Source organism: Pleurodeles waltl, chromosome 1_2, assembly GCF_031143425.1.
Source record: "Pleurodeles waltl isolate 20211129_DDA chromosome 1_2, aPleWal1.hap1.20221129, whole genome shotgun sequence".
Lineage (NCBI taxonomy): Eukaryota > Metazoa > Chordata > Amphibia > Caudata > Salamandridae > Pleurodeles > Pleurodeles waltl.
Genome location: NC_090437.1, coordinates 18,154,678 through 18,181,303, shown reverse-complemented (window position 1 = coordinate 18,181,303; position 26,626 = coordinate 18,154,678). Strand labels below are relative to the sequence as shown.

Sequence of the window (26,626 nt, the reverse complement as noted above, 5' to 3'; positions counted from 1 at the left end):
ATCTGTTCGCCACCGCAGAGAATGCGAAATGTCAGTAGTGTTGTGCGTTTGAGTGTCCAAGGCGGCAACCGCTCGGTTACGCTTTTTGTTGCGCCTGGAGTTCAGGCCTCCCATATCCCACTTTTCCTCCCATACCACCTCTGCACAGAGTTCTCAAGAAGATCAAGAACAACCAGGCCCAAGTCATCCTAGTGGCTCCGGATTGGGCATGGAGAGTCTGGTATCCCAAGCTTCTCAAAATGAGCATTAATCCTCTAATCAGGCTGCCCCTTCGGAAGGATCTTCTGTCGCAGCTGCAGGTGAGGGTTCTCCACCCAAACCTGTCAACTCTGTGCCTGCATGCGTGGAGATTGAGCTGCAGCAGTTGATGGCTTTTGACCTTCCTCACAAAGTCTGCAAAGTTATTTTTGCACCCAGGAGTTCCTCCACTAAAACGGTATACGCCGCCGTTAAAAACACCTTGTATATTATTGTACAGAAAGGTCTATTGATCCTCTTTCTGCTTCTCTTTCGGATATCCTTCTCTTTATTCTTTCCATTGCCCAGCAGGGTTCTACCTTGGGTACTCTCAAGGCCTATCTTTCTGCCTTATTGGCTTTTCTTCGGCTGCCTGTCCAGCCTTCACTTTTCAAATCCCCCACTGTACATAGATTCCTCAAAGGACTTGTACATATGTTTCCTCCTACGCCCTTTGTTATGCCCTAGTGGGACTTAAATCTGGTACTCAAATTTCTTATTTGTGCTCCCTTCTAGCCCTTACGCAACTATCCCCTCCGGCTGCTCTCCATCAAGACAGCCTTCTTAGTGGCAATAACATCTGCCAGGAGGGTTAGTGAGATGCAAGCTTGTCATCAAAGCCACCGTATCTCACTATCTATCCAGACAAGGTAGTACTCTGAACTCGTGCCTCTTTCCTCCCCAAGTTGGTGACCCCATTTCATCTGGATCAGAACATCACCCGGGCCACCTTCTTTGCTCCACCGCATCCCTCTAAAGAAGTGGAGCGACTCCACCGATTCGACCCAAAAAAGAGCGTTGTCGTTCTACCTTGACCACACAAAAGATTTCCGGGTGGATGACCAACTCTTTGGGGGGTATGTGGGAGTAAATAAGGGTCGGTGTAGGAAGTTGGCTCTGTGTATATACTCTCTCAAAGTGAGTCCAAGGGTTTCCGTTAGAGGTTGATAGTTGCAAGATTAGATAATACTAATGCTCTTTTTTGTGGTAGTGTGGTCGAGCAGTAGGCTTATCAGAGGGTAGTGTTAAGCATTTGTTGTACACACACAGGCGATAAATGAGAACACACTCATTAACTCCAGGCCAATAGGTTTTTATATAGAAAAATATTATTTTTGTAATTTATTTTGGAACCGCAAGATTCAGAATTCAAGTAAGTACATAATTGTAAGGTACTTGGCATAGGTAAGTATGGAAGTTTGAATTAAAACAGTAATGTACACAGTTTTGGCAAAAATGGCAATAGGCTATTTTAAAAGTGGACACAGTGCAAAAATCAACAGTTCCTGGGGTAGGTAAGTATTGATTAGTTTTCTAGGTAAGTAAAGCACTTACAACTTCAGTCTCCGGGGCATAGGCAGCCCACCGTTGGGAGTTTAAGTCAACCCCAAACACCCATCACCAGCAACTCACGGCCAGTCCGGTGCAGAGGTCAAAGTAGGGTCCAAATAACATAGGTGCCTGTGGAGATTAGAGGTTCTCCGGTTCCAGTCTTCTAGCAGGTAAGTACCTGCATCCTCGGGGAGCAGACCAAGGAGGTTTTCTAGACCACTGGGGGGGGTCCGAAAGAGGCACACAAAATACACCCTCAGCGGCACAGGGGCAGCCGTGTGCAGTGTGTAAAGTAGGTGTCGGGTTTTAGGTAGAAATCAATTGAGGGACCTGGGTGTCACTCTGGCGATGCAGGCAGGGCACTTGAGCCAGCCACCGACTGGGCAAGGATGAGGGCCGCCTGCTGGTCACTTGTAAGGAAATGCCTCCTTGGCATGGTTACCCCTAACTTTTTGCCTTTGCTGATGCTAAGTTTTGATTGAAAGTATGGTGGGACCCTGCTAAACAGGCCCCAGCACCAGTGTTCTTTCCCTAAACTGTACCTTTGCTTCCACAATTGTCACAGCTCTGGCACTCAGATAAGTCCCTTGTAACTGGTACCCCTGGTACCAAGGGCCCTGATGGCAGGGAAGGTCTCTAAGGGCTACAGCATGTCTTATGCCACCCTGGGGACCCCTCACTCAGCACTTGCACACTGCTTCACAGCTTGTGTGTGCTGGTGGGGAGAAAATGACTAAGTCGACATGACACTCCCCTCAGAGTGTCATGCCAACCTCACACTGCCTGTGGCATAGGTAAGTCACCCCTCTAGCAGGCCTTACAGCCCTAGGTCAGGGTGCACTATACCACAGGGGAGGGCATATGTACATGAGCACTATGCCCCTACAGTGTCTAAGCAAGACCTTAGACATTGTAAGTGCAGGGTATCCATAAGAGTATATGGTCTGGGAGTTTGTCAAACACGAACTCGACAGTTCGATAATGGCTACACTAAAAACTGGGAAGTTTGGTATCAAGGCTGGTTCCAGATGTCGGGTACCTTGTTACAATCAGTCGCGGTCATGGGGAGCCTCTGGATTGTCTCTGCAGGCATCGCTGTGGGGGTTCATGGGGGTCGTCTCTGGCTACTCACGGTCTCGCAGTCGCCGGGGAGTCCTCCTGCGGTGTTTGTTCCCTGGATCTCAAAATTCCGGCGGGAAACTTGAAGCCTTTGGAAGTTGTTTCTTTGTTGCAAAGAAGTTGCTGGTTTTGAGCAGAGCTGCAGCTCACAGGAGTTTCTTGGTCCTTTAGTCCAGTTGGAGTCCCTGTTGGATGCGTCGCTGTTGCAGGTTTTTGAAGTTGGAGACAGGCCGGTAGGGCTGGGGCCAAAGCAGTTGTTGTCGTCTTCCGTCATCTCTGCAGGGCTTGAAGGTCAGCAGTCCTTCTTCTTGTTTAGGTTGCCGGAATCTGACTTCCTGAGTTCTGGGGTGCCCCTAAATAATAGATTTAGGGGTGTGTTTAGGTCAGGAGGACAGTAGCCAATGGCTACTGTCCTGGAGGGTGGCTACACCCTCTTTGTGCCTCCTCTCTAAAGGCAGGGGTCACCTCAGCTCAGGGCACCTTAGGGGCTGTCCTGACTGGTGGGTGACTCCTCCTTGTTTTTCTCATTATCTACCCTGGACCAGGGGGCGGGCATCTCCACTAGCTGGAGTGCCCTGGGGCATTGTAACACGAAGCCTGAGCCTTTGAGGCTCACTGCTAGGTGTTAGTTCCTGCAGGGGGAGGTGTGAAGCACCTCCACCCAGAGCAGGCTTTGTTTCTGGCCTCAGAGGGCACAAAGGCCCTCACCCCATGGGGTCAGAAACTCCTCTCAGCAGCAGGCTGGCACAGACCAGTCAGTCCTGCACTGAAGGATTGGGTAAAATACAAGGGGTGATCTCGAAGATGCCCTCTGTGGGCATTTTTTAATAAATACAACACTGGCATCAGTGTGGGTTTATTATGCTGAGAAGTGCGATACCAAAGTATTCAGTGTAGCCATTATGGAGCTGTGGAGTTCGTTTTTGATGAACTCCCGGACCATATACTTAATATGGCCACACCACTGTACTTACAATGTCTAAGAATAGACATAGACACAGTAGGGACATATTGCTCATGCAGCTATGCCCTCACCTGTTATATAGTGCACCCTGCCTTAGGGCTGTATGGCCTGCTAGAGGGGTGACCTACCTATGCCACAGGCAGTATTTTGTGGGCATGGAATCCTGAGGGGGATGCCATGTCGACTTTGCCTTTTTCTCCCCAACACAGTGTCTGCAATGACAGTGTGCATGTGTTAGGTGAGGGGTCCTTTAGGGTGGCACAACACTTCTGGGTTGAAGCTGGAGTCTCTTTAAAGATGGTTTCTGTGTTGCTGTTTTAGACAGAGCCAATGTCCACTGGAGTTTCTTGGTCCTTTGGTAGCAGGGCAGTCGCTGGTCCAGCTGGATGCGTCGCTATGCAGGTTCTTTGAGTCTGGAAACAGGCTGGTAGGGATGGGGCAAAGTCAGTTGTCTCCGTCGTCTCTGCGGGGAGTTCAGGTCACCAGTCCTCCTTGTTGTGGGCCGTCAGGAATCTGGTTTCCTTGGTTCAGGGTTGCCCCTAAATACTCAGTTTAGGGGGGGTGTTTAGGTCTGGGGGGCAGTAGCCAATGGCTACTGTCCTTGAGGTTGGCTACACCCTCTTTGTGCCTCCTCCCTGTGGGGAGGGGGGCACATCCCTAATCCTATTAGAGGGAATCCTCCAAAACAAGATGGAGGATTTCCTAAGACAGGGGTCACCTCCGCTCAGGACACCTTAGGGGCTGTCCTGACTGGAGGGTGACTCCGCCTTGTTTTTCTCATATCCCCTCCAGACTTGCCACCAAAAGTGGGGGCTGTGTCTGGAGGGGTAGGCATCTCCACTAGCTGGAATGCCCTGGGACGCTGTAACACCAAGCTCGAGACTTTGAGGCTCACTGCCAGGGCTTACAGTTCCTGCTGGGGGAGGTGTGAAGCACCTCCACCAAGTACAGGCTTTGTTCCTGGGCACAGTGTGACAAAGGCACTCTCCCCAGGTGGCCGGAAACCCGTCTGGATGTGGCAGGCTGGCAGAAACTGGACAGCTTAGCACTAGTTGTTGGACTGGTATATAGGGGCCATCTCTAAGATGCCCTCTGTGCATTTCTCAATAAATCCCGCACTGGCATCAGTGTGGATTTATTGTGCTGAGAAGTTTGATACCAAACTTCTCAGTATTCAGTGTAGCCATTTTGGAACTGTGGAGTTAGTGTTTGACAAACTCCCAGACCATATACTCTTCATGGCTACCCTGCACTTACAATGTCTAAGAATTGGCTTAGACACTGTAGGGGCATAGTGCTAATGCAAATATGCCCTCACCTGTGGTATAGTGCACCCTGCCTTAGGGCTGTAAGGCCTGCTAGAGGGGTGACTTACCTATGCCACAGGCAGTGTGAGGTGGGCATGGCACTCTGAAGGGAGTGCCATGTCGACATAGTCTTTTTCTCCCCACCAGCACATACAGGCTGTGAGGTAGTGCGCATGTGCTGAGTGAGGGGTCCCCAGGGTGGCATAATACATACTGTAGCCCTTAGAGACCTTCCCTGCCGCAGGGCCCTTGGTTCCAGGGGCACCATTTACAAGTGACATATCTGTGTGCCAGGGCTGTGCCTATTGTGGACACAAAGGTACAGTTTAGGGAAAGAACACTGGTACTGGGGCCTGGTTTGCAGGGTCCCAGCACACTTTAAATCATAACTAGCATCAACGAAAGGCAAAAAGTTAGTGGGTAACCATGCCAGCAGATGCATTTTCCTACAGTCGGGCAATGCAGAAGCAAACCATTTCGTGCTGGGACATTCTCTGCATCAAGATCTGCTACGCGTTGGCCAGGAAGCAGCCTCCTGAGGACTTGAGGGCTCATTGTACCAGGGGCAAAGCTGCTACGACTGCTATAGCTCAAGGCGTTCCAGTCCTGGATGTTTGTCAGGTGACAATGTGGGCATCTTTGCACATGTTTGCAAAACATTACTGCCTGGACAGTTATGCACGGAGAGACTGACACTTTGCCTGTTCAGTCCTTCTGGACTTTTTAGTGTAGTAGAGATATCAGCAGTCCACCGCCAGGAGGTTATGGCTTGGGTATCTATTCAAAGGTAAGGAATCTGCAGCTAGAAGTCTCTATCACAAGTTACTTACCTTCAGTAACACATTGTCTGGTAGAGACTCTATCTAACTGCAGATTCTTTACACCCACTCATGCCTCCTCGCTCTGCGGATGTATCTAGTAGGGTTAATTTTTACCCCTTTCAGGGCTCTAGTTTTGCATAGACAAACTGTTGGTTCTATCCATGACTCTGTGCTTCTGGCGTGGAAGTTTTGGGTAACAGAACTGATGTCCGCGCGTCAGGGTGGTGCTTTTATAGGTGATCGTGACGTTACAAACAACGTAGACGACGCTGTGCATGCCGAACGACGCACGCTGATCCGAGCGACACCACTAGATGGCGCGTGCTTGGAATTGCTCAGCAAAAGATTCTGGATTCTAAGCTGACTCCAGGGAATTCAAAGGTAAGGAATCTGCAGCTAGATATTCTGTACCAGAGAAAGTGTTACCGAAAGTAAGTAACTTGTTCACTCATGATTTTCTTTACTACATAGTTATGTTCTAGATGGCAGAGGTTTGAAGGATCAAGAGATGTTTTTATTTTGGATTGCCTTTAAGTAATTACAACTAGCAATACGTTTGCGGTTTAGGAACCTTGTGTTCGATGGCATCTGTCGCTGTAGATACGCATGTTTTGCATAGCTCGCCATCTGGTGTTGGGTCGGAGTGTTACAAGTTGTTTTTCTTCGAAGAAGTCTTTCGAGTCACGGGACCGAGTGACTCCTCCTTTTGTCTCCATTGCGCATGGGCGTCGACTCCATCTTCGATTGTTTTTTTTTCCGCCATCGGGTTCGGACGTGTTCCTGTCGCTCCGAGTTTCGGAACGGAAAAACAGCTAAATTTTGGAAGATTTTCGTCGGTATTGTTGCGTTCGGGATCGGCGTAGTTAGAATCAACACCGCATCGAAGATCGAAGAGCTCCGGAGCCCTTCGGGGTAGTTTTCGATCCCCCGTCGGGGCCTGCTCGGCCCGACCGCGTGTAGAAGAACGCCGATGGAACGGACCCCGTTCCGTTTCTGTCCCAAATGCCACAACAAATACCCCTATACAGACCAACACTTGGTCTGTAACCTGTGCCTGTCACCTGAGCACAGTGAAGACACTTGCGAGGCCTGTCGTGCGTTCCGGTCCCGAAAAACACTCCGAGACCGTCGAGCCAGAAGACTTCAAATGGCGTCCACGCCGACAGCCCACCGAGAGTTCGAGATACAAGAAGAGGAAGAAACCTTTTCGATACACGAATCGGACTCCGAGGAATTCGACGATCCACGAACCGTGAGTAAGACGTCGAAAACCACTCATAAGAAGATTGTCAAGGCCCAGGGGACGCCACTGCCACCAGGCCATGGCTCCTCCCATAAATTCGGTGACCGACCGTCGGCACCGAAAAAGGCCCAAACAGTGCCGAGACCGTCCGACTCCGGTCGAGAAACCGGCACGCAGCCTTCTCGGGACCGAGAAAGTGCTGGAGACATACATCGACACCGAGATAGCGGTGTAGACACGGCTCGACGCCGAGACAGCGGCACCGACGAAGATAGACGCCGAGATGTTTCGACTCCGAAAAAGAAAAAAGTCACCTCAGAGCCGAAAGAAGATGCAGACAGGGTTTCGGTGCCAAAACAACCTGCAACCGACCCAGTTTCAGGCTCCTATACAGAAGAGCAATCAATGACCTCCCAAATGCGAAAGCATAGGTTTGAGGAAGACCTGCAATCCACCGATGTAGACCATACGCAGAAACGTATTTTTATACAGCAGGGGACAGGAAAGATAAGCACCCTTCCCCCTATTAGGAGAAAGAGAAGACTGGAATTTCAAACTGACCAAACACCACAAACAAAAATGGTGAAAAAGGTTACTCCGCCACCCTCTCCTCCACCTATAATTCACGTCTCACCAGCACAAACTCCATCACATTCCCCGGCTCACACCACCATGAGCCAAGGTGACCAGGATCAGGACGCATGGGACTTATACGACGCCCCTGTGTCAGATAACAGTCCGGAGGCATACCCTACAAAGCCATCACCACCAGAAGACAGTACTGCATATTCTCAGGTGGTGGCTAGAGCAGCACAATTCCACAATGTAAGCCTCCACTCAGAACAAGTCGAGGATGACTTTCTATTCAACACCCTCTCCGCCACCCACAGCTCCTACCAAAGCCTGCCTATGCTCCCTGGTATGCTTCGGCACGCAAAAGACATCTTTAAGGAGCCGGTCAAAAGTAGGGCAATCACACCAAGGGTGGAAAAAAAGTATAAAGCGCCTCCTACAGACCCTATTTTCATCACTACACAGCTGCCACCAGATTCTGTCGTTGTAGGAGCAGCTAGGAAAAGGGCCAACTCCCACACATCTGGGGATGCACCACCCCCCAGATAAGGAAAGCCGCAAGTTCGATGCAGCTGGAAAGAGAGTCGCAGCACAAGCTGCAAACCAGTGGCGCATCGCTAACTCTCAGGCACTACTTGCGCGCTATGACAGAGCCCATTGGGATGAGATGCAACATCTCATTGAACATATACCCAAAGACCTACAAAAGAGGGCAAAGCAAGTGGTTGAGGAAGGACAGAACATTTCAAACAACCAGATACGCTCCTCCATGGATGCAGCAGACACAGCTGCAAGAACAATAAATACATCTGTGACCATCAGAAGGCATGCATGGCTACGAACGTCTGGGTTTAAACCAGAGATTCAGCAGGCAGTTCTCAATATGCCATTCAACGAAAAAGAACTGTTCGGTCCAGAAGTGGACACTGCGATTGAGAAACTTAAAAAAGACACGGACACTGCTAAAGCCATGGGCGCACTCTACTCCCCGCAGAGGAAATTACAGCACCTTCCGCAAAACACCCTTTAGAGGGGGGTTTCGGGGTCAGGCCACACAAGCCAGTACCTCACAGGCAACAACATCCAGTTACCAGGGACAGTACAGGGGAGGCTTTCGGGGCCAATATAGAGGAGGGCAATTCCCTAGGAATAGGGGAAAATTTCAAAGCCCCAAAACCCCTACAACTAAGCAGTGACTCACATGTCACTCACCCCCTCCACACAACACCAGTGGGGGGAAGAATAGGTCATTATTACAAAGCATGGGAGGAAATCACTACAGACACTTGGGTTCTAGCAATTATCCAAAATGGTTATTGCATAGAATTTCTACAATTCCCTCCAAACATACCACCGAGAGCACAAAATTTATCAAAACATCATTCCGAGCTCCTGGAGATAGAAGTTCAAGCACTATTGCAAAAGAATGCAATCGAGTTAGTACCAAACACACAAATAAACACAGGAGTTTATTCACTGTACTTCTTAATACCAAAGAAGGACAAAACGCTAAGACCAATCCTAGACCTAAGAATACTAAACACATACATCAAATCAGACCACTTTCACATGGTCACACTACAAGAAGTGTTACCATTGCTGAAACTACACAACTACATGACAACATTAGACCTCAAAGACGCGTATTTCCATATACCAATACATCCATCGCACAGGAAATACCTAAGGTTTGTATTCAAAGGAATACACTACCAATTCAAGGTACTGCCTTTCGGTTTAACAACCGCACCAAGAGTCTTTACCAAATGTCTAGCAGTAGTCGCTGCACACATCAGAAGGCAGCAAATACATGTATTCCCGTATCTAGACGACTGGCTAATCAAGACCCATTCGTTAATAACGTGCTCACACCACACAAATCAAATCATACAAACCCTCTACAAACTAGGGTTCACAGTCAACTTCGCAAAATCCAACATTCTGCCATGCAAGGTACAACAATACCTAGGAGCCATAATAAACACAACAATAGGAGTAGCCACTCCAAGTCCACAAAGAATTCAAAATTTCAACAACATCATACAATGCATGTATCCAACACAAAGAATACAAGCAAAGATGATATTACAACTCCTAGGCATGATGTCTTCATGCATAGCCATTGTCCCAAACGCAAGACTGCACATGAGGCCCTTACAACAGTGCCTAGCGTCACAGTGGTCACAAGCACAGGGTCACCTCATAGATCTGGTGTTAATAGACCGCCAAACTTACCTCTCGCTTCTATGGTGGAACAATATAAATTTAAACAAAGGGCGGCCTTTCCAAGACCCAGTGCCACAATACGTAATAACAGATGCTTCCATGACAGGGTGGGGAGCACACCTCGATCAACACAGCATACAAGGACAATGGAACGTACATCAAACAAAACTGCATATAAATCACCTAGAACTGCTAGCAGTTTTTCAAGCACTAAAGGCTTTTCAACCAATAATAGTTCACAAATACATTCTCGTCAAAACAGACAACATGACAACAATGTATTATCTAAACAAACAAGGGGGAACGCACTCAACGCAATTGAGCCTGCTGGCACAAAAGATATGGCGTTGGGCAATTCACAACAAAATTCGCCTAATAGCACAATTTATCCCAGGGATTCAGAATCAACTTGCAGACAATCTCTCTCGAGATCACCAACAGGTCCACGAATGGGAAATTCACCCCCAAATTCTGAACACTTACTTCACGCTCTGGGGAACACCTCAAATAGACTTGTTTGCGACAAAAGAGAACGCAAAATGCCAAAACTTCGCATCCAGATACCCACACAGGCAGTCCCACGGCAATGCCCTATGGATGAACTGGTCAGGGATATTTGCCTACGCTTTTCCTCCTCTCCCTCTCCTTCCTTATCTGGTAAACAAACTCAGTCAAAACAAACTCAAACTCATATTAATAGCACCAACTTGGGCAAGGCAACCCTGGTACACAACGCTGCTAGACCTATCAGTAGTACCCCACATCAAACTGCCCAACAGGCCGGATCTGTTAACTCAACACAACCAAAAGATCAGACACCCAGATCCAGCATCGCTGAATCTAGCAATCTGGCTCCTGAAATCCTAGAATTCGGACACTTACAACTTACCCAAGAATGTATGGAAGTCATAAAGCAAGCCAGAAGGCCATCCACCAGGCACTGCTATGCCAGTAAATGGAAGAGGTTTGTTTGCTACTGCCATATTAATCAAATCCAACCATTACACGCAACCCCAAAACATGTAGTGGGTTACTTGCTTCACTTACAAAAATCTAACCTAGCTTTCTCTTCCATTAAAATACACCTTGCAGCAAAATCTGCATACCTGCAGCCTACCTATTCAACTTCCCTATATAGGATACCAGTCATTAAAGCATTCATGGAGGGCCTTAAAAGAATTATTCCACCAAGAACACCACCTGTTCCTTCATGGAACCTAAATGTTGTCTTAACTAGACTTATGGGTCCACCTTTTGAACCCATGCACTCCTGCGAAATACAGTTCCTAACATGGAAGGTTGCATTTCTCATCGCCATTACCTCTCTAAGAAGAGTAAGCGAGATTCAGGCGTTTACAATACAAGAACCTTTTATACAACTACACAAAAATAAGGTCGTCCTAAGGACTAATCCTAAATTTCTACCAAAAGTTATTTCACCGTTCCATCTAAATCAAACAGTGGAACTTCCAGTGTTCTTCCCACAGCCAGATTCCGTAGCTGAGAGGGCACTACATACTTTAGATGTCAAAAGAGCATTAATGTATTACATTGACAGAACAAAGAGCATCAGGAAAACTAAACAGCTATTTATTGCATTCCAAAAACCTCATATCAAAACAAGGTATAGCCAGATGGATAGTTAAATGCATCCAAACCTGCTACCTTAAAGTTAAACGACAACTGCTCATTACACCTAGGGCACACTCAACCAGAAAGAAAGGTGCTACCATGGCCTTTCTAGGAAACATCCCAATGCAAGAAATATGTAAGGCAGCCACATGGTCTACGCCTCACACATTCACCAAGCACTACTGTGTACATGTGTTATCCGCACAACAAGCCACAGTAGGTCAAGCCGTATTAAGAACATTGTTTCAGACTACTCCCACTCCTACAGGCTGAGCCACCGCTTTGGGGAGATAACTGCTTACTAGTCTATGCAAAACATGCGTATCTACAGCGACAGATGCCATCGAACTGAAAATGTCACTTACCCAGTGTACATCTGTTCGTGGCATCAGTCGCTGTAGATTCGCATGTGCCCACCCGCCTCCCCGGGAGCCTGTAGCAGTTCGGAAGGTATCTTCAACTATTTGTATATATATTATTTTAACATTAAATAGGTACATACTTAGTCACTCCATTGCATGGCCACTATTACTACAATACAACTCCTACCTCACCCTCTGCGGGGAAAAACAATCGAAGATGGAGTCGACGCCCATGCGCAATGGAGACAAAAGGAGGAGTCACTCGGTCCCGTGACTCGAAAGACTTCTTCGAAGAAAAACAACTTGTAACACTCCGACCCAACACCAGATGGCGAGCTATGCAAAACATGCGAATCTACAGCGACTGATGCCACGAACAGATGTACACTGGGTAAGTGACATTTTCATTATTATCTTAACTTTGTATGAAATGGTTGACAATAACATGAAGTGTTTGATGTGTCATAAACTGTTAGAACATTGCTTTTAAAAATAATCTTATCTTTCATTGGGTTAGAAAGCACTCCTGTACGCACTTCTGATGTGGATTATCGGTTGTTAGAAGCATCTAAAGCAGGTGATTTGGAAACTGTAAAGGTAAGTTATCTACTTTGAAAATTGGCATTAAATGTTTCTGTGAAAATGGACAGCTATTCGACAAGATTTTTTTTGAAGTAGGAATTTCCTTAGTTGCATTCTGTGCCTACTCATCCATCTATTTCTTAGATTAAAAAATAAACCCAAACATTAAAATTGTGGCTCTTGACCTGCAAATGTGTGGACTGAGATTCTCTTATGAAAGAAGAGAAGATCCTGAAAACAGCTATTCAATTTTCCTAATTTAATATCCCTTCCCTTTAACCTGTTAGGGCTTATAGGTCCCAATAACCAGTACAATCTTGATCTCTGGTAGTAAAGGGACACCCTATATAAGCCGTGGTAGATATCCACACAGTCACTCATCTTGATTTTGAGAGTTGTAGTACAATGTCCCAACCTTTGATGCAAGTAATGACTATAAAATATTTAAAATGTCAACTTTATCAAGCACTGTATAGCTTAGTACATATGGTGCACAAGATACTGAAAGAGACATTGGTTCAGATGTCAAGGATGCTGAAATAGCTCAGGATGTGCAGATGTACATGAGATTAAAAAAAATTCTGTGGCAGAAATTTAAGAGAAGTGAGATCTCAGTTTTCCTCTAGGGAATTCTGAGTCACTAAAACAAAGCATGTGACAAATTAACCTTGCCATATGCCTAAAAGTAGGTTAAGACGTATGTTAACATTTATTACAGCTCACATCATATGGTTGCATATTTTGTATGTTCAGAATTGTTTTCCCTTTTTATGGCGGGGTAGAGGGGAAAACTTGTAAACAGACTTGAAATTATACAGGTGGATTACAGTGTGTCAGATCCTTGCCCTCACAGGGCCATTCTCATACTTCTGGAATGAACAGGATATAACCTTTGCACTGAAATGCATGGGGTTGAAGCAGATTTCTTTGTAGAGGTCTAACATTCTCTTCAGTTAATTAGTAATGTTCTGCTCCGGTTGATGAATGACATAAAGCAAAGATCTTCCAATAAAATGCTACCGTAAGGACTGTAAATCACTGAATTCATGAGTATAATCTCTGATGCATACTTCTACCTTCAAATTCCTCAACTTGTGATTATCCATAGACGCCAGACTGGATCCAGAAACTCAAAAAACAGTGCTCCTGCTTGCCAGTAGGTGGGGCAGTATGACTCTGTGTTAACGCTTTTATGCTCCAGAAGTGACATGCAGAGGCGCATATAAGCACAACCCATTTGCACTGACGTCTGTTCTTTTCTTTTTGCTTCTTTAGATGTAAAACCAGAGCTTTACTCCTATTAACTCCTTGAAGATTTTTTTCCCTACAAAGTTCTCTTTTAAATTCTGCAATGTGTAAGGGATCATGTCTCTCTCAGAAGACTACAGAATTTAAACCTCGGACTGCTGCAAACATCGCCAGAACGTGTGCCTCTGATGTTTAGGTTTGGCGCACAGCTCCAAGGTCTACCACAACTGCACCCAGTTGAATCCAAAAGCCATCTGAGACTTCATAGCTTTGTGTGGCACCGCAGGACCCTTGTTGAAGTCAAGAGTGTAGACTTGCTCACAGTCATTCCAGTGACAGATTTTCTTCACTTTCAAAGTCTTCGGGTAAGTTAAAAAAAAAATATATATACAAGAAGTTCCAGCAGGACCCTGCCCGTTCCCGCCACTCTTGTTCTCTAAAGAAGTGATGGGGTCAATTTGACTCAAGTTCTCATTCCCAGTCTGAGGAGGAGCTGATTCCAGCTGTGGTCCCCATGCACCCAGAGCTTCTGTATCTGTTGGCGATGTCTCAGCAGGTTGAAGCCTTTAGAGAGGCCATGCTGCTTCTCTCTTATAAGCTTCTTGCTGTGACTTGTGGCCCGAGGATCCGCATGGGTCTCCAGTCAGGTTACTAATGGCAGGTCTGACCTTGGTGCCGCCTGTGAACCTTTGACCGTCTTTGGGTTTCACACTGGCATTGGCACAGACTTTTGTTTTGGTGCAAAAATCTGCAATGGTCCCTGGGATGCGGACACTGGCATGGAGGCTCCAGGTGGTGGAGGAGGATCCGCAACCTATTTTGGGATCTGACTCAAAGCCAAATTAATCTCGACAGTCTGCATACCTAGCCTGATTTGGCACAGCCAATACTCAAACCCACAAGCTCAGACACTATTCCATTACCACGCAGTCGTGCACAGAGTCGGCACCAACTTTTCATCTCATTCTCAGACTATTGTCAGCATATAGGGATGACAATGGAGGAAATTAGAAATTCTTTCCTCACCTTATGATGAAGATAGTTGTACATGGCTCTACAAGATACCAGAGGTTTGAATACCTTACTTGATACTGGGTTTCATCTCCTCCTGTACACCATCAATAGAGAAAAGTATTTTCTTTGCAACTGTCATTAGGAAGGCTCCTGAAGTTCTTAACCTCTACCTCCCCACTATGGAGGTAAAAAATAAAAAATGTCTTACTGAGGTCCTTCATCCTGGCCAGGCACTGACTGAATCTCTCCTACCCTTCAATGAGCTCCTCAAAGATATGCTTTTGGGCCCCTAGGTAAAGCCCTGTTCTAGCCCACTGATCACTGACAGGTTCCATGCTGTTATAGACTGGTACCAGGCACCCAAGAGTTTTTAACCCAGCATCCAACTACTTAGAGTTGGGTGACGCAGGCATCCACCAGCTCAGTGAACCCCACAGATTTTCCTATTGCCACTTCTGTCGGAGTCAAACAAACGGAAACGTTTGGCAAGAGAATATTTTCATCAGCTAGCCTTGCCTTGAGGTCGGTCAATGCAAGCTGTCTTCTAGAACGTTACCCCCATAAGCCATGGGACATAGTTGATGAGATCTTGCTGACAGATCCAGAAGACCTATGGGCTTTCTTGGCTCAGACTTTGCAGGATGGTTGGGATCCAGCCAATTCATCATCTTCTTTGGTCTAGACACCATTAATTGTCTGGTGCCACGCATGGATGAGAGCCAAAGGCTCTTCCTGGTATGTCCAGGCATAGCTAATGGACATGCCCTTCGACTGTTTCTGCCTGTTTGGCGAAAAGGTTGTTTCGGTCCCACAGCATTTTAAAGTGAATTGAGCCACAGTATGCTTCCTGGGCCTTTTGCCACCAGCCTGACAATCCCCCTCATCAGTTATGCACTTATTGTGGATTTATGATGGGCTTGGTATATTAATGGCCTCAGACCCAGGTGCCTGTCAATCAGGCCTACCAGCACCTTTGAGGTTAGAGCTGTGGGCCCAACAATGACCAGACCATCTGGAGCCGCATGCATTCTGTCCTTCAGCCCTCTGGCAACTACTTAAAAAACATTTTTAATGCATCCTTAACGGTGAACAGTTATCTTTTAGGAGGTAGGGTCAACCATTTCCTTCAGTGATGGCAGAGCATCACATCTGACAAGTGGATACCTGCATCAGAGCAGCTTTCGCAGGACCATCTGTTTGTTTCAAGCCAAGAGGTGTGTAGTCTCTTTTGGCCAAAGGAGCCAGAGAGAGGGTAACGGTGATAGAAGTGGGGACTGGATGTTAATCCTGCTATGTACCAACGATGAAGGGGTGCAAAATCTTTCATCTTATTTTGGGTCTTAGTCCTCTCAGTGCTTGCCTGCGAAAGGACAAATTCGGAATACTTGCGCTGGCCGAAGTTATATCTGCCCTGGATAATGGAGGCTTGTAGGAAGCTGGCTTTGTATACACTATATCAAAATGAGATATCGTGTGTACAGAGTCCAGGGGTTCCCAAGAAGCTTAACAGAGGTTAAAGTAGATCATGCTAATGCACTCTCTTGTGGTAGTGTGGCCAAGCATTTAGGCTCATCAGAGGGTAGTGCAAAGCATTTGTTGTACACACACAGGCAATAAATGAAACACTCACTCAATGGGGGTTAAGAGAGCACTGGGGGAGCCACAGGTCAGCTCCAAACACACACCCTCAGTGGCACAGGAGTGGCCGGGTGCACGTTGCAGACTCGTCGTCGGGCTCCCAATGCTTTTCAATAGGGGGGATAACGGGGTTTCACAAAGGCTGCAGGCTGGGTCCAGGAGGTCGGTTCAGGAACACAACAGACTGAACAGGGAGGAGGGCCTCCTGATGCGCGTTGCTGCACCGGATGTCAGTTTCCCAGTGCCAGGGGTCTGCAGGTGCTGGGTAACTTTTGACATCTGTTATTTTCGTCTGGATCCTTGACGGACAAAGGGGGTGTCCTGCATTTAGTCTGCAAGCGTCATCGTGTTGGTCAGCCCAGGGTGTACACTAGGTCGGAATCACCTGAGGACTTGCTCTAGACTGTTGGGCCACCTGGACACAAGCCGTGAGTGTCTGGTTCAGAGTGGGCAGGGCTTGCGGATCCGAGGTGGTTCTGGAGTCCTTTCTATGAGTTTCTTTGTGGACAGGGCTGCTGTCCTCTGAAGTTCTTGGTCCTCTGGTGGGCAGACAGTCCTCTTGGGGCTTTTTAAGAGGTTGCTGGTCCTGCAGGATGCTTCGCCTTTTTGTAGCAGGGTCTTCAGAAGCTGGAGAGAGGCTGGTAGCGCTGGGTCCAAATCATAGGGTGTCTTCAGTCTTTTCTGCTAGGGGTCAGCTTAGCAATCCTTCTGTCCTCTTGTTGTCTTCTTGAGGTCACCAGGAATCTGACGAGCTATGTTCAGGGGAGCTCTTAAATCCTGAATTTAGGGGTGTTACAGGGGTCAGAGGGCAGTAGCCAATGGCTACTGTCCCTGAGGGTGACTACACCCTTCCTGTGCCCACTCCGCTTGGGGAGGGGGGCATATCCTTAACCCTATTGGTCTCTGTCCTCCAAACCAAGATGAGGATTCCACAGGGAAGAGGTTCACTGCAGCTCTGTACACCTTAGGGGTGGTCCTAGCTGAAGGGTCACTCCTCCTTGTTTTTCCTAATGTTTCCACCTGACTTGCTGCCAAAAGTTTGGCTTTGTCTGGTGGACGTGCATCTCTACTAGCTGGAGCGCCCTGGGGCACTGTAACAGGAGGCCTGAGCATTTGAGGCTGACCCGCTAGGTGTTACACTTCCTGCAGGAGGGAGGGGTGAAGCACCTCCACCCAGTGGCAACTTTGTTTCTGGCACAACGGCTCTCATCCTTTGAGGTCAGAAACTGGTCTGGAAGTGGCAGACTGGCACAGACCGGTCAGTCCTGCAGTAGAAGTTTGGCTAAAATACAGGGGGCATCTCTAAGATGCCCTCTGGGGCATTTTTCAATAAATGGCACCAGTGTGGGATTATTGTCCTGAGACGTTTTACTAAACTTCCCAGTCTTCAGTGAAGCCATCTTGGAGCTGTGGAGTTCGGAATGACAAACTCCTAGCCCATGTACTAAATATGGCCACACTGCACTTACAATGTCTAAGAATGGACTTATACACTGCAGGGGCATATTGCTCATGCAGCTATACCCCCACCTGTGATATAGTGCACCTTGCCTTAGGGCTGTAAGGCCTGCTACAGGGGTGACTTAACTATGCCACAGGCCGTGCCATGTCGACCTTGTCTTTTTCTCCCCACCAGCACACACAAGCTGCAGTGGCAGTGTGCACGTGCTTGGTGAGGGGTCCCCTGGTGTGGCATAATACATGCTGCAGCCTTTGTGGACCTTTCCTGGCCACAGGGCCCTTGGTTCCATGGGTACCTTTTACAAGGGATTTAGCTGTGTGCCAGGGGTGTGCCAGTTGCTGGAACAATGGTACAGTTTTGGAAAAGAACACTGGTGCTGGGGCCTGGTTTGCAGGATCCCAGCACACTCTGTCAAGGCAGCATCCATATCGGGCAAAAAGTGTGGGTGTAACAGGCCGGTAGAGGCACTTTCCTGCAGGTGGGATAGACATTGTTGGTCCCCTTAGACCCACCAACTGCATCTGGGAACAAATTTAGAGTGGTGGACCTTGCCACCAGGTACCAAGAAGCATTTTCCCTTAGAACCACTACAGCCCTGCAGTGGCCAAGGCTCTCCTGGGAATTTTTTCCAGGGTGGGTTTTCCTCAGGAGATGGTGTCAGACAGATACAAATATCATCTCTGCATACCTAAAAGCTATGTGGAAGGAGTTGAAATATTCAGCAAAACCTTAAAAGGCAAGATAACGTGACTCTCTGGAAAAACTCAGGAGATGGGATGCCTATTGCCTTGTCTCCTTTTCGCCTACAGGGAAGTTCTACAGAAGGGAGTGGGCTAGAGTCGATTTGAGCTTCTGTTTGGGCACCTAGTTAGGAGTCCACTTGCTCTTGTAAAATGGGGTTGGGAGGAACCTCTCAATCTCTCCACCCCCTACCCAAGCAAGACATAGTAGATTATGTACTAGGCCTAAGATCCAGAGTACATGAAGAGGGTAATCAAAAACCTTCAGGCCAGCCAAGAACTGCAAAAGCAGAGGCATGACCCAAAGGCTGTGCTGACTGTTTATCAACCAAGACAGAAAATGTGGGTCCAGGGCACCTGTTGCTCCCAGGGCACTCCAGGATAAGTGGGGTGGTCCTCACACCGTTTTGGAGAAGGATGAGGCCACTTATCTGGTTGACCTGGGCACTCTTAGAAGCCCCCACTGGGTGCTTCATTTGAATCACCTGAAGCCTTATTATGATAGGGCTGACATGACTTTACTCATGGCCACTGGTGAAGGTCGGGGAAGAAGAGTGACCCTCTCCCTGGGCCTTTCTCTCACAATACAGTGGATGGATCAGTGGAGGGAGTAACCCTTGCTGACTGCCCCACTGACCAGCAACAATCTGACTGCAGAAAAGCTCTTCAGTCAGTTATCATAACTCTTCTCTTTGGCACCTGGTCTGATCCGTATATTTTCACAGATGACACTGTCTGTAAAAAGTAAAATCTGTAGGCAGCCTGAACATGTCCAAGAATGCATCAAAGCAGAAGTGCAAAAGATGCTTGAGTTGATTCATTGAGTCGTTAGACAGCCCTTGTGCTGCACTCCCAAAATGGAAAAAAAGATATGAGGTTTTGTGTTAATTAGAGGCCTCAATGTGTTCACCATGACTGATGCCCACCCGATTCCAAGGGGAGGTGAACTAATAGATACTTGGTCTGCAGCCAAGTATCTCAGCACATTTGACTTAACTGCAGCATATTGGCAGATCAAGTTATCTAATGTTGCAAAAGCCAAAACAGCATTCTCATCACCTAGTGGGAACTATCACTTCACAGTGATGGCCTTTGGTTTCAAGAATGCCCATGCAATACCAATTGTCGGTAAACAAAGTTCTCCAAGGCTTGGAAAGCTTCAGTGCAGCTTATCTAGATGATATAGATGTCTTTAGCTCCACCTTGGAGGTTCACGTGATCCACTGTGGGGCTGTACTAGAGGCCTTAGAAAAGGCACTCACTATCAAGGTATCTAAATGCCACATAGGGCAGGGAAAAGTGGTTTATCTGGGCCACCTGCTAGATGGAGGCCAAATTCAGCCATTACAGGAGATAATCAAAACCATCATGGATTGAGTTGCCCCTAACCCTCAAACCCAACTCTGAGCCTTCTTAGGCCTGACTGGGGACTACAAAAGGTTAATAAGCGGGTGTGGCTCCATTGCAGCCCCCTTAAATGACCTCACAACCAAAAGGATGCCCAAAAATGTTGTATGGACAGCTAGCTGCCAGAAAGTCTTTGACTTGAAACGGGCCATGTGCTCTGCTCCCATTCTAAGAAGCCCTGACTATTCAAAACAGTTCATTGTCCAGACAGATGCTTGAGGTAGGTATGGGGGCAGTACTTTCTCAACTTAATGAAGAGGGCTGTTGCTTTTATAAGTAGAAGGTTGACCCCCAGAGAAAAGTGTTTGTCAGCCACTGAGAGGGAGACCTTTGCTGTGGTCTGGGCCTTGTAGAAGCTAAGGCCATACATGTTTGTCACTCACTTCCTTGTTCAAACAGATCACAAGCCCCTCCTATGGCTTAAGCAAATGAAAGGTGATAATCCCAAATTATTGAGGTGGTACAAATCCCTACAGGGAAAGGACTGACTATACAGTGGAACATAGACCTGACAGCCACTTCTATGTAGATGGATTCTCCAAATATTTCCACTTAGACAATAAAGACTCAACTTGGCAAGGTTAGTCTTATTGTCCTTCGTTTGGGTGGGGTGGGGGATGTTGGGGGTGGGAGGGGGAGGAGTGTGTGTAGGAAAGTGCCTCTTTTTGGCATCAATAGTCACACTCTTTGCCTGCTGTCAGTGTGCTTAGACTTTTCACTGAGATCCTGCTAACCAGGACCCCAGTGGTTGTGCTCTCTTGTCTAAATTTGGTTAGCTTGGTACCCTTTATACCCCCACAGTTGTTATACCGGTGTACCCATGTGAGTCCCTAGTATATGGTACTTAGGTACCAAGGGCATTGGTACAACAGGCGTCCCTCAAGGGCTGCAGCATGTATCATGTCACCCAGTGAGCCCATGCAAACTGTGTCTACAGGCCTGCTACTTGTAGCCTGCGTGAAAAGGTGCATGCACCCTTTCTCTGCTTATTACTACACCAGGTCACTAAGTCACCCCTATGGTAGGCCCTTCCAGTACTAAGGGCAGGGTGCAGGTCCCAGTGTATGTGGGCACCCCTGCAAGAGCAGAGGTGCCCCTACGAGCTCCAGTTCCAATTCACTGGACTTCATAAGTGCAGGGAAGCCATTTTAGCTATGTACATGCCATAGGTCGCTACCTATGGTCCAGCTACTTAATAGTAACTCCGAACCTAGGCATGTTTGGTATCAAGCATGTTATAATCATACCCCAATACTGATGCCAATATTGGTGGCATGATTCCATGCACTCAAGGGTCTCCTCTGAGTACCTCCCAGTATTGCATCTACCAGTTTTCCAGGGTCTGAGCAGTCCATGCTGCTGCAGCCCTCAGACAGGATTCTACTCTCCTGTTGCTTGACCAACTCAAGCAGAGGAGGCAGAACAAATGATTTCCTGTGAGAGAGGGGGTGCAGCCTCCTCTCCCTTGGAAATAGCAGTTACAAGGCTGGGGAGAGGTAGCCTTCCTACTCCAGTGCCTAATTTTGAACGGCACATTTGATGCCCTCCTTGCACAGTCCGGTTTTCACCAGTCCAGGGACCCCCAGTCCCTGCTCTGGTGCTAAACTGCACAAAAGAAAGGGGAGTGACCACTGCTCTGTCCCATTACCACCCAAGGGGTTGTGCCCAGAGCTCCTCCAGGTGTCCACTTGATTCTGCCATCTTGAAATCAAGGTGGGCAAAGGCCCCTTAAAGCATATGACTGGTCAGGTTAGGTAGATGACATCAGGGACCCCCTCTGATAGTTGGTCACCTTGCAAAGTGACCAAGCCCCTTTTTGGGCTATTTAGGGACTCCCTTGCGGGTGGGTCCCCAGACTCCGCATGGAAGACTCCACCAGAACACCTCTGCAAAAACCTTTTCTGCTCCTGGCCACCAGAACCTCTGCTGGACTTCACCGGAACCGAACAAGACTGCAACACAGAGACAACCTATCCTTGCACATTTTCTGCTGCTCCTGTCCGCAAATAGCAACATTTCCACGGCTGTGCACCCTCTGGGGTTGGCAAGACTTCGGCTGCACCAACAAAGCAAGAAGGAATCTCCCTTGGAGTGAAGGAGTCACTCTCCTGGATCTGCAGGCACCTAAGGCAACGATAACCGGCTGCTGAGATATGCTCTCCTCTGGAGGTGCGAAGATTCTCCATCAAAGGTGGTGGTTCTGAGGGGTCCTCTCTGCCTTCTGTCCAACTTGGGAGACGGTGAGTCCTTGCCTCTTCCTCCAAGACAGAAACCCTGTTCAACACTACTATTGCAGCAATCAAGGCTTGTTGACTCCTGTTCCAAGGGATCCTCAGGTTCCAAGAAGCCCCGGTCCCCAACACTCTACCTCTGCAAGGACAGTCTCCTCTCTGCTGCTTTAGCGACATAGGACTCCTCTTCAGGTGTTCTGCATGGGCTTCATTGTGACTTATTGTACCTTCTGCCAGTGGGGACTCTGACTGCTTCTGCTGGCACTGCTGTCTTCTTAAGGTCAGCCCGGACTACCCTCCAAGGGGCGAGTCCCCAGGCCCTTGCTGGTCCTCTTCAGCTCTGCAAATCTCCAACAGCTCCAGTTGTATTTGCTTGTGCTTGTTTGTGGTCCTCCTAAACACTGACCTCTCTGCAATCCGGTGACTGTCGAGGGACAGCTCCGAGGTGACTTCAGGGACTCCTCTGCAGCTCCTGGACTCCGCAGCTGGACTCAATCCACCACCGTCGACCTGGATCTCCTGCCCCACCTGGACACTCTTGCGTTGATTGGACTCTCTCCCTTTCTTTTGCAGGTCCTCTTCTTCCCGAATCCACCATTGGGTTCCACCGACCTGGTCCTGCTCTTGCAGTATTCCAATTCCAAATCTCCATTTTAGCCTATGGGACGACCAGGTAACTTATCTCTGCTTTTTTGGTCACTGGGGGGGTCTTCCATATACTTACCTCTTAGGGATCCATACTCTCCGAGCCCTTGGCTAACTACTCCATATCCTTTGGTGGGGGACCCATTCTCTTCCACTATTTTAGTACATGGCTTGCTTCCCCCCCCAATAGGGCTCTTGCTATTTGTTGCTATTGCTGGCGTTTTTATGCTTATTCTTGGTACTTACCTGTGTACATTTTGTGTGTACGTACCTCCAGAAAGGTGGATAGCCTATATTAATCTAGTTTAGTGTTCCTGTAATAACGTATCTTTATTTTTGCAACACTGTGTGGTTCCTTTTAGCTGTGATAAGTTACTGTGTGACTACTGTGGTATTGCAAGTGCTTCACAATCCTCCGAGATAAGTCTTGGTTGCTCACCACATCTACCACTAGAGAGCCCTGGCTTCCTAGACACAATAACACTAACTAATAAGGTTTGACTGGACCTGGTAGAAGGTCCCACCACACACCAGGGCAGCCTCCTACACCAGTTCTTCTTAGGTAAACAGGAATCTGATTCTAGGGTTCGGGGTGCCACCTAAATATTGAATTTAGGGGTGTTAGAGGTAGTGCCGGGGGTAGCCAATGGGCTACTCACCTTTAGGGTGACTACACCATTCCTATGACCACTTCCTTTGGGAAGTGGCATAGCGCTAACCCTTTTGGCCCAATTCCTTTTGTACAACATGGAGGAATTTAAACAGTAGTGCCCACTTCAGCTCACTAGGGATGGGACTGCCATGAAGTGGGCACACCTCCTATTTCACTTAATTTTCCCACCAGTCCTGCCGCCAGAATTGGTGTCAGGAACTGGGGGTTGGCCTTCCCTACCATTTAGAAAGGCCTGGATCACAGCTCAAAGACTGCAAGGCCTTTGAAGCTCCCAGCCCTGAAATGTCCATCCAGCCTGGGAGAGGTTGGTTACATTTCTGCCCAGAGCAGGCCTTTGTTCTGAGCCCTTGAGAGCATTGGCTCAAACCTCAGGGGGCCAGAACTCAATTTGAGGTGATTTTGACCGATCAGTGCCCACTCTAGGAGGAGTTAGGTTTTCAGGGGGGGGCCTCTAAGGTGCCCTCTGAGTGCATGTGTTACTAAATCCATCACTAGATTCAGTGAGAGTTTATTCATTTGGGATATTTGATGCCAAATATCCCGATCTTCAGTGAAGCCATCATCTACCGTGGGATCTCATAGTGACCAGTGGTCCAGCACATGTACTTAAAATGGCTTCACTGTCGACTTACTATGTCTGAGAATCAGCAGACATAGCAGGGGCATATCTGCTCATACAGGTATGCCCTCACATGTAATATAAAGCACCCTTCCTTTAGAGCTGGAAGGCCTGCTAGAGGGGTGACTTACGTATATTGCATGCAGTGTAAAGGGGACACGGTACACAGACCATGTGCCATGTCAGGTTTTTATTTTAGTTCTGCACCTAGACACACAGCCTGCAAAAGCAGCACTGTGTGCACTTGTGAGGGGGACACGGAGGGTGGCATAAATCGTGCTGCAGCCCTCAGGGCCCCTCCTTTAGTATCCCCATGCCCTTGGTGCCAGGGGTACCATTTACTAGGGATTTATTGTGGCAGATAAAGGCTTGCCAATTGGGAAATTCTGTGCAGTTTTGGGTAAAGGGATCTGGCACTGGGGAACCTGTTTAGCACGTTTAGTGCTCTTTCGGTCAAAAGTGCACCAGAAACCAGACAAAGTGGTGGGGTGACCATGTCAAAAGAGACACTTTCCTACAACCTTAAATTGGCTATAATTGTGATGCTGTTTAATGCATGTATTGGAGAGCGCTGTAGATAAGCAGCACCCTTGGTGGAATTTGTAAAGCACTTTCAGATAGATTATTGTAGCAGCAGATTCCTCAATTTGTGAATCCTTCCAATCACCAAACTGAAGCCTAAAACATGCCCCTACAGGTGGTGTAGTGAAACTTTGCATTGACTGGACCACATCTAGATGTGACAACATGGAGCCACATAATGGCATTTACTCTTTTTCTGCAACATTCATGGCAGATCAGCTACTCTGATTCCAACTTTGCGGAGTAGCTCCGACTCCCAAAATTCTGAAAACAGTGTGTCAGGGACAATCTCCCTCCAAAGTCCACCGGTTTCAAGCTAAGCTGTGACTACTAAAAGTAGATGTCAGTCATGGACCCTCATGATGTCTGTCCGTGTATCCTGGCACAAAGCCCTATTCAGAGTTATGCAACAAATACTCCATGATGCATCTGTAGGCCTTCATGAAGCACGAGGTCAGGCTTTATGTTGCGGAACAAAGTTTGTGCTCAAAGTCGCAGGTTTATTCACTGTCCTAGACCCTTTTTTTGCTGTCCCAAAAGTCCAAGGCACAGTGCAGGGCAAACAGCAGTGAAAGCACAAGAAGTTCAGAAAGGAAGTGTGCGCTCCCTTTCCACTGATCACCCTCCAGAAGGAGGTTGCTCATTCGGCGCTTCAATGGCCCAACTGCACCTATATCAATGAATTCTGACTTGCTTCTGGTCCTAATGCTGTGGCCCAAATTTCCCTTGCCTCTTCACCGCTGTGGTGCAGAGTTGCTTCCCCAAAGTGTTCATGCAAGGACAGAGGAAATGGTTTATGTTTTCTAAGGTAGGGCAGGGTTGCTGTTCTACCTTAGGTTCCTTTCCTTCCAGAGGGATTATTTTACCCCTAGGAGTTCAGCTGCGATAGCTTTTGTCTCCAGTGGTACAGGTTCCACCCTGGGGGTGGTTTCCTCCCTCAGAGGAGCGGGACCCTCAGTGGGAGTATGGACAGGAGGTAACTCTGTATCTTGCCTGTCTGGGTTTTTCGGAGTTTCCTGGGCTGTTATTCCGGGCTCCATGGTTCCTTTTCTTCCTTGTGTCCTAACCTGTGCTGAGGTTAAGTCAAGGAGGTGTTTAGGGAGGCTAAGAACCCTCCTTCAGCCCAAGCTGAGGTCTCCGGGTCGTTACCTAGGAGGCACTCTACAGGAGACTACCAACTGTTTAGAGCCAGTAACTCCACCCCAGCTAAAGTCTACCATAGCTATGTGGCGGCACTTAGTGGAGTTATTTACATCAGTGACTTTCTATTTGTGACCAGGTAGGTGCTGTTCAGGTGACAGTAGCTTTTCAGCTACTACGGTGACACTGGCACCTGTGTCCCTATAGGCCTCAGCCTTAACACCATTTACCAAGATCTGCTGCCTGTACCTATGCATGTTAAGGGGACAAGCAGCTAGGGTGACAAGGCCACTGCCATCCTTGGAGACATAAGTTCTCATGGGTTTTTATATTTAACCCAGGCCCCACCACAGACCCAAAGGTGAACCCAAGTACACTTTTGGTTTGACTACTTCTACTACTAGGGACACTGGGAGTGGAGGTGGGGGGGTAGTAGTGGTGGAAGGCTCAGTGCCTTTCCTAGGACAGGAGCTGCCCCCCTTCCCTGAGCACCACCACTTTTTAAAATTGGCGGAAGAGGCTTTAGACCCACGTCCAAAAGAGTTTTGTGCTCCTGATGAAGACTCCTTACTTTTGTCTTTCTCCCCACCCTTTGTCCTGAGACTCACCTGCTTCATGTTTCTTTTGGTCATTCCATCTATGAGCTTTTTTGCTCACCCTGGTACGGACCCACTTGTCTGGGGTCAGATCAGAGTCCACCAGGTATTGATGCAACAAATCAGACACACAGTTGTTCAAAATATGCTCTCTCAAGATAAGATTGTATAAGCCCTGATAGTCAATGCCTTTGCTGCCATGTAACCAGCCTTCCAAAGCTTTAACAGAACAG

General features: G+C 47.8%; 1 protein-coding gene across 1 annotated transcript in view; it reads left to right on the top strand.

The window, feature by feature from the left end:
* Positions 1-26,626, top strand: part of LOC138296500 (poly [ADP-ribose] polymerase tankyrase-1) — a 734,848-nt gene that overhangs the window by 316,569 nt on the left and 391,653 nt on the right. The window contains exon 11 of the mRNA XM_069235671.1: positions 12,334-12,413. Within this exon, the coding sequence (XP_069091772.1) occupies positions 12,334-12,413 (80 nt within the window). The remainder of the gene's footprint in view (positions 1-12,333; positions 12,414-26,626) is intronic.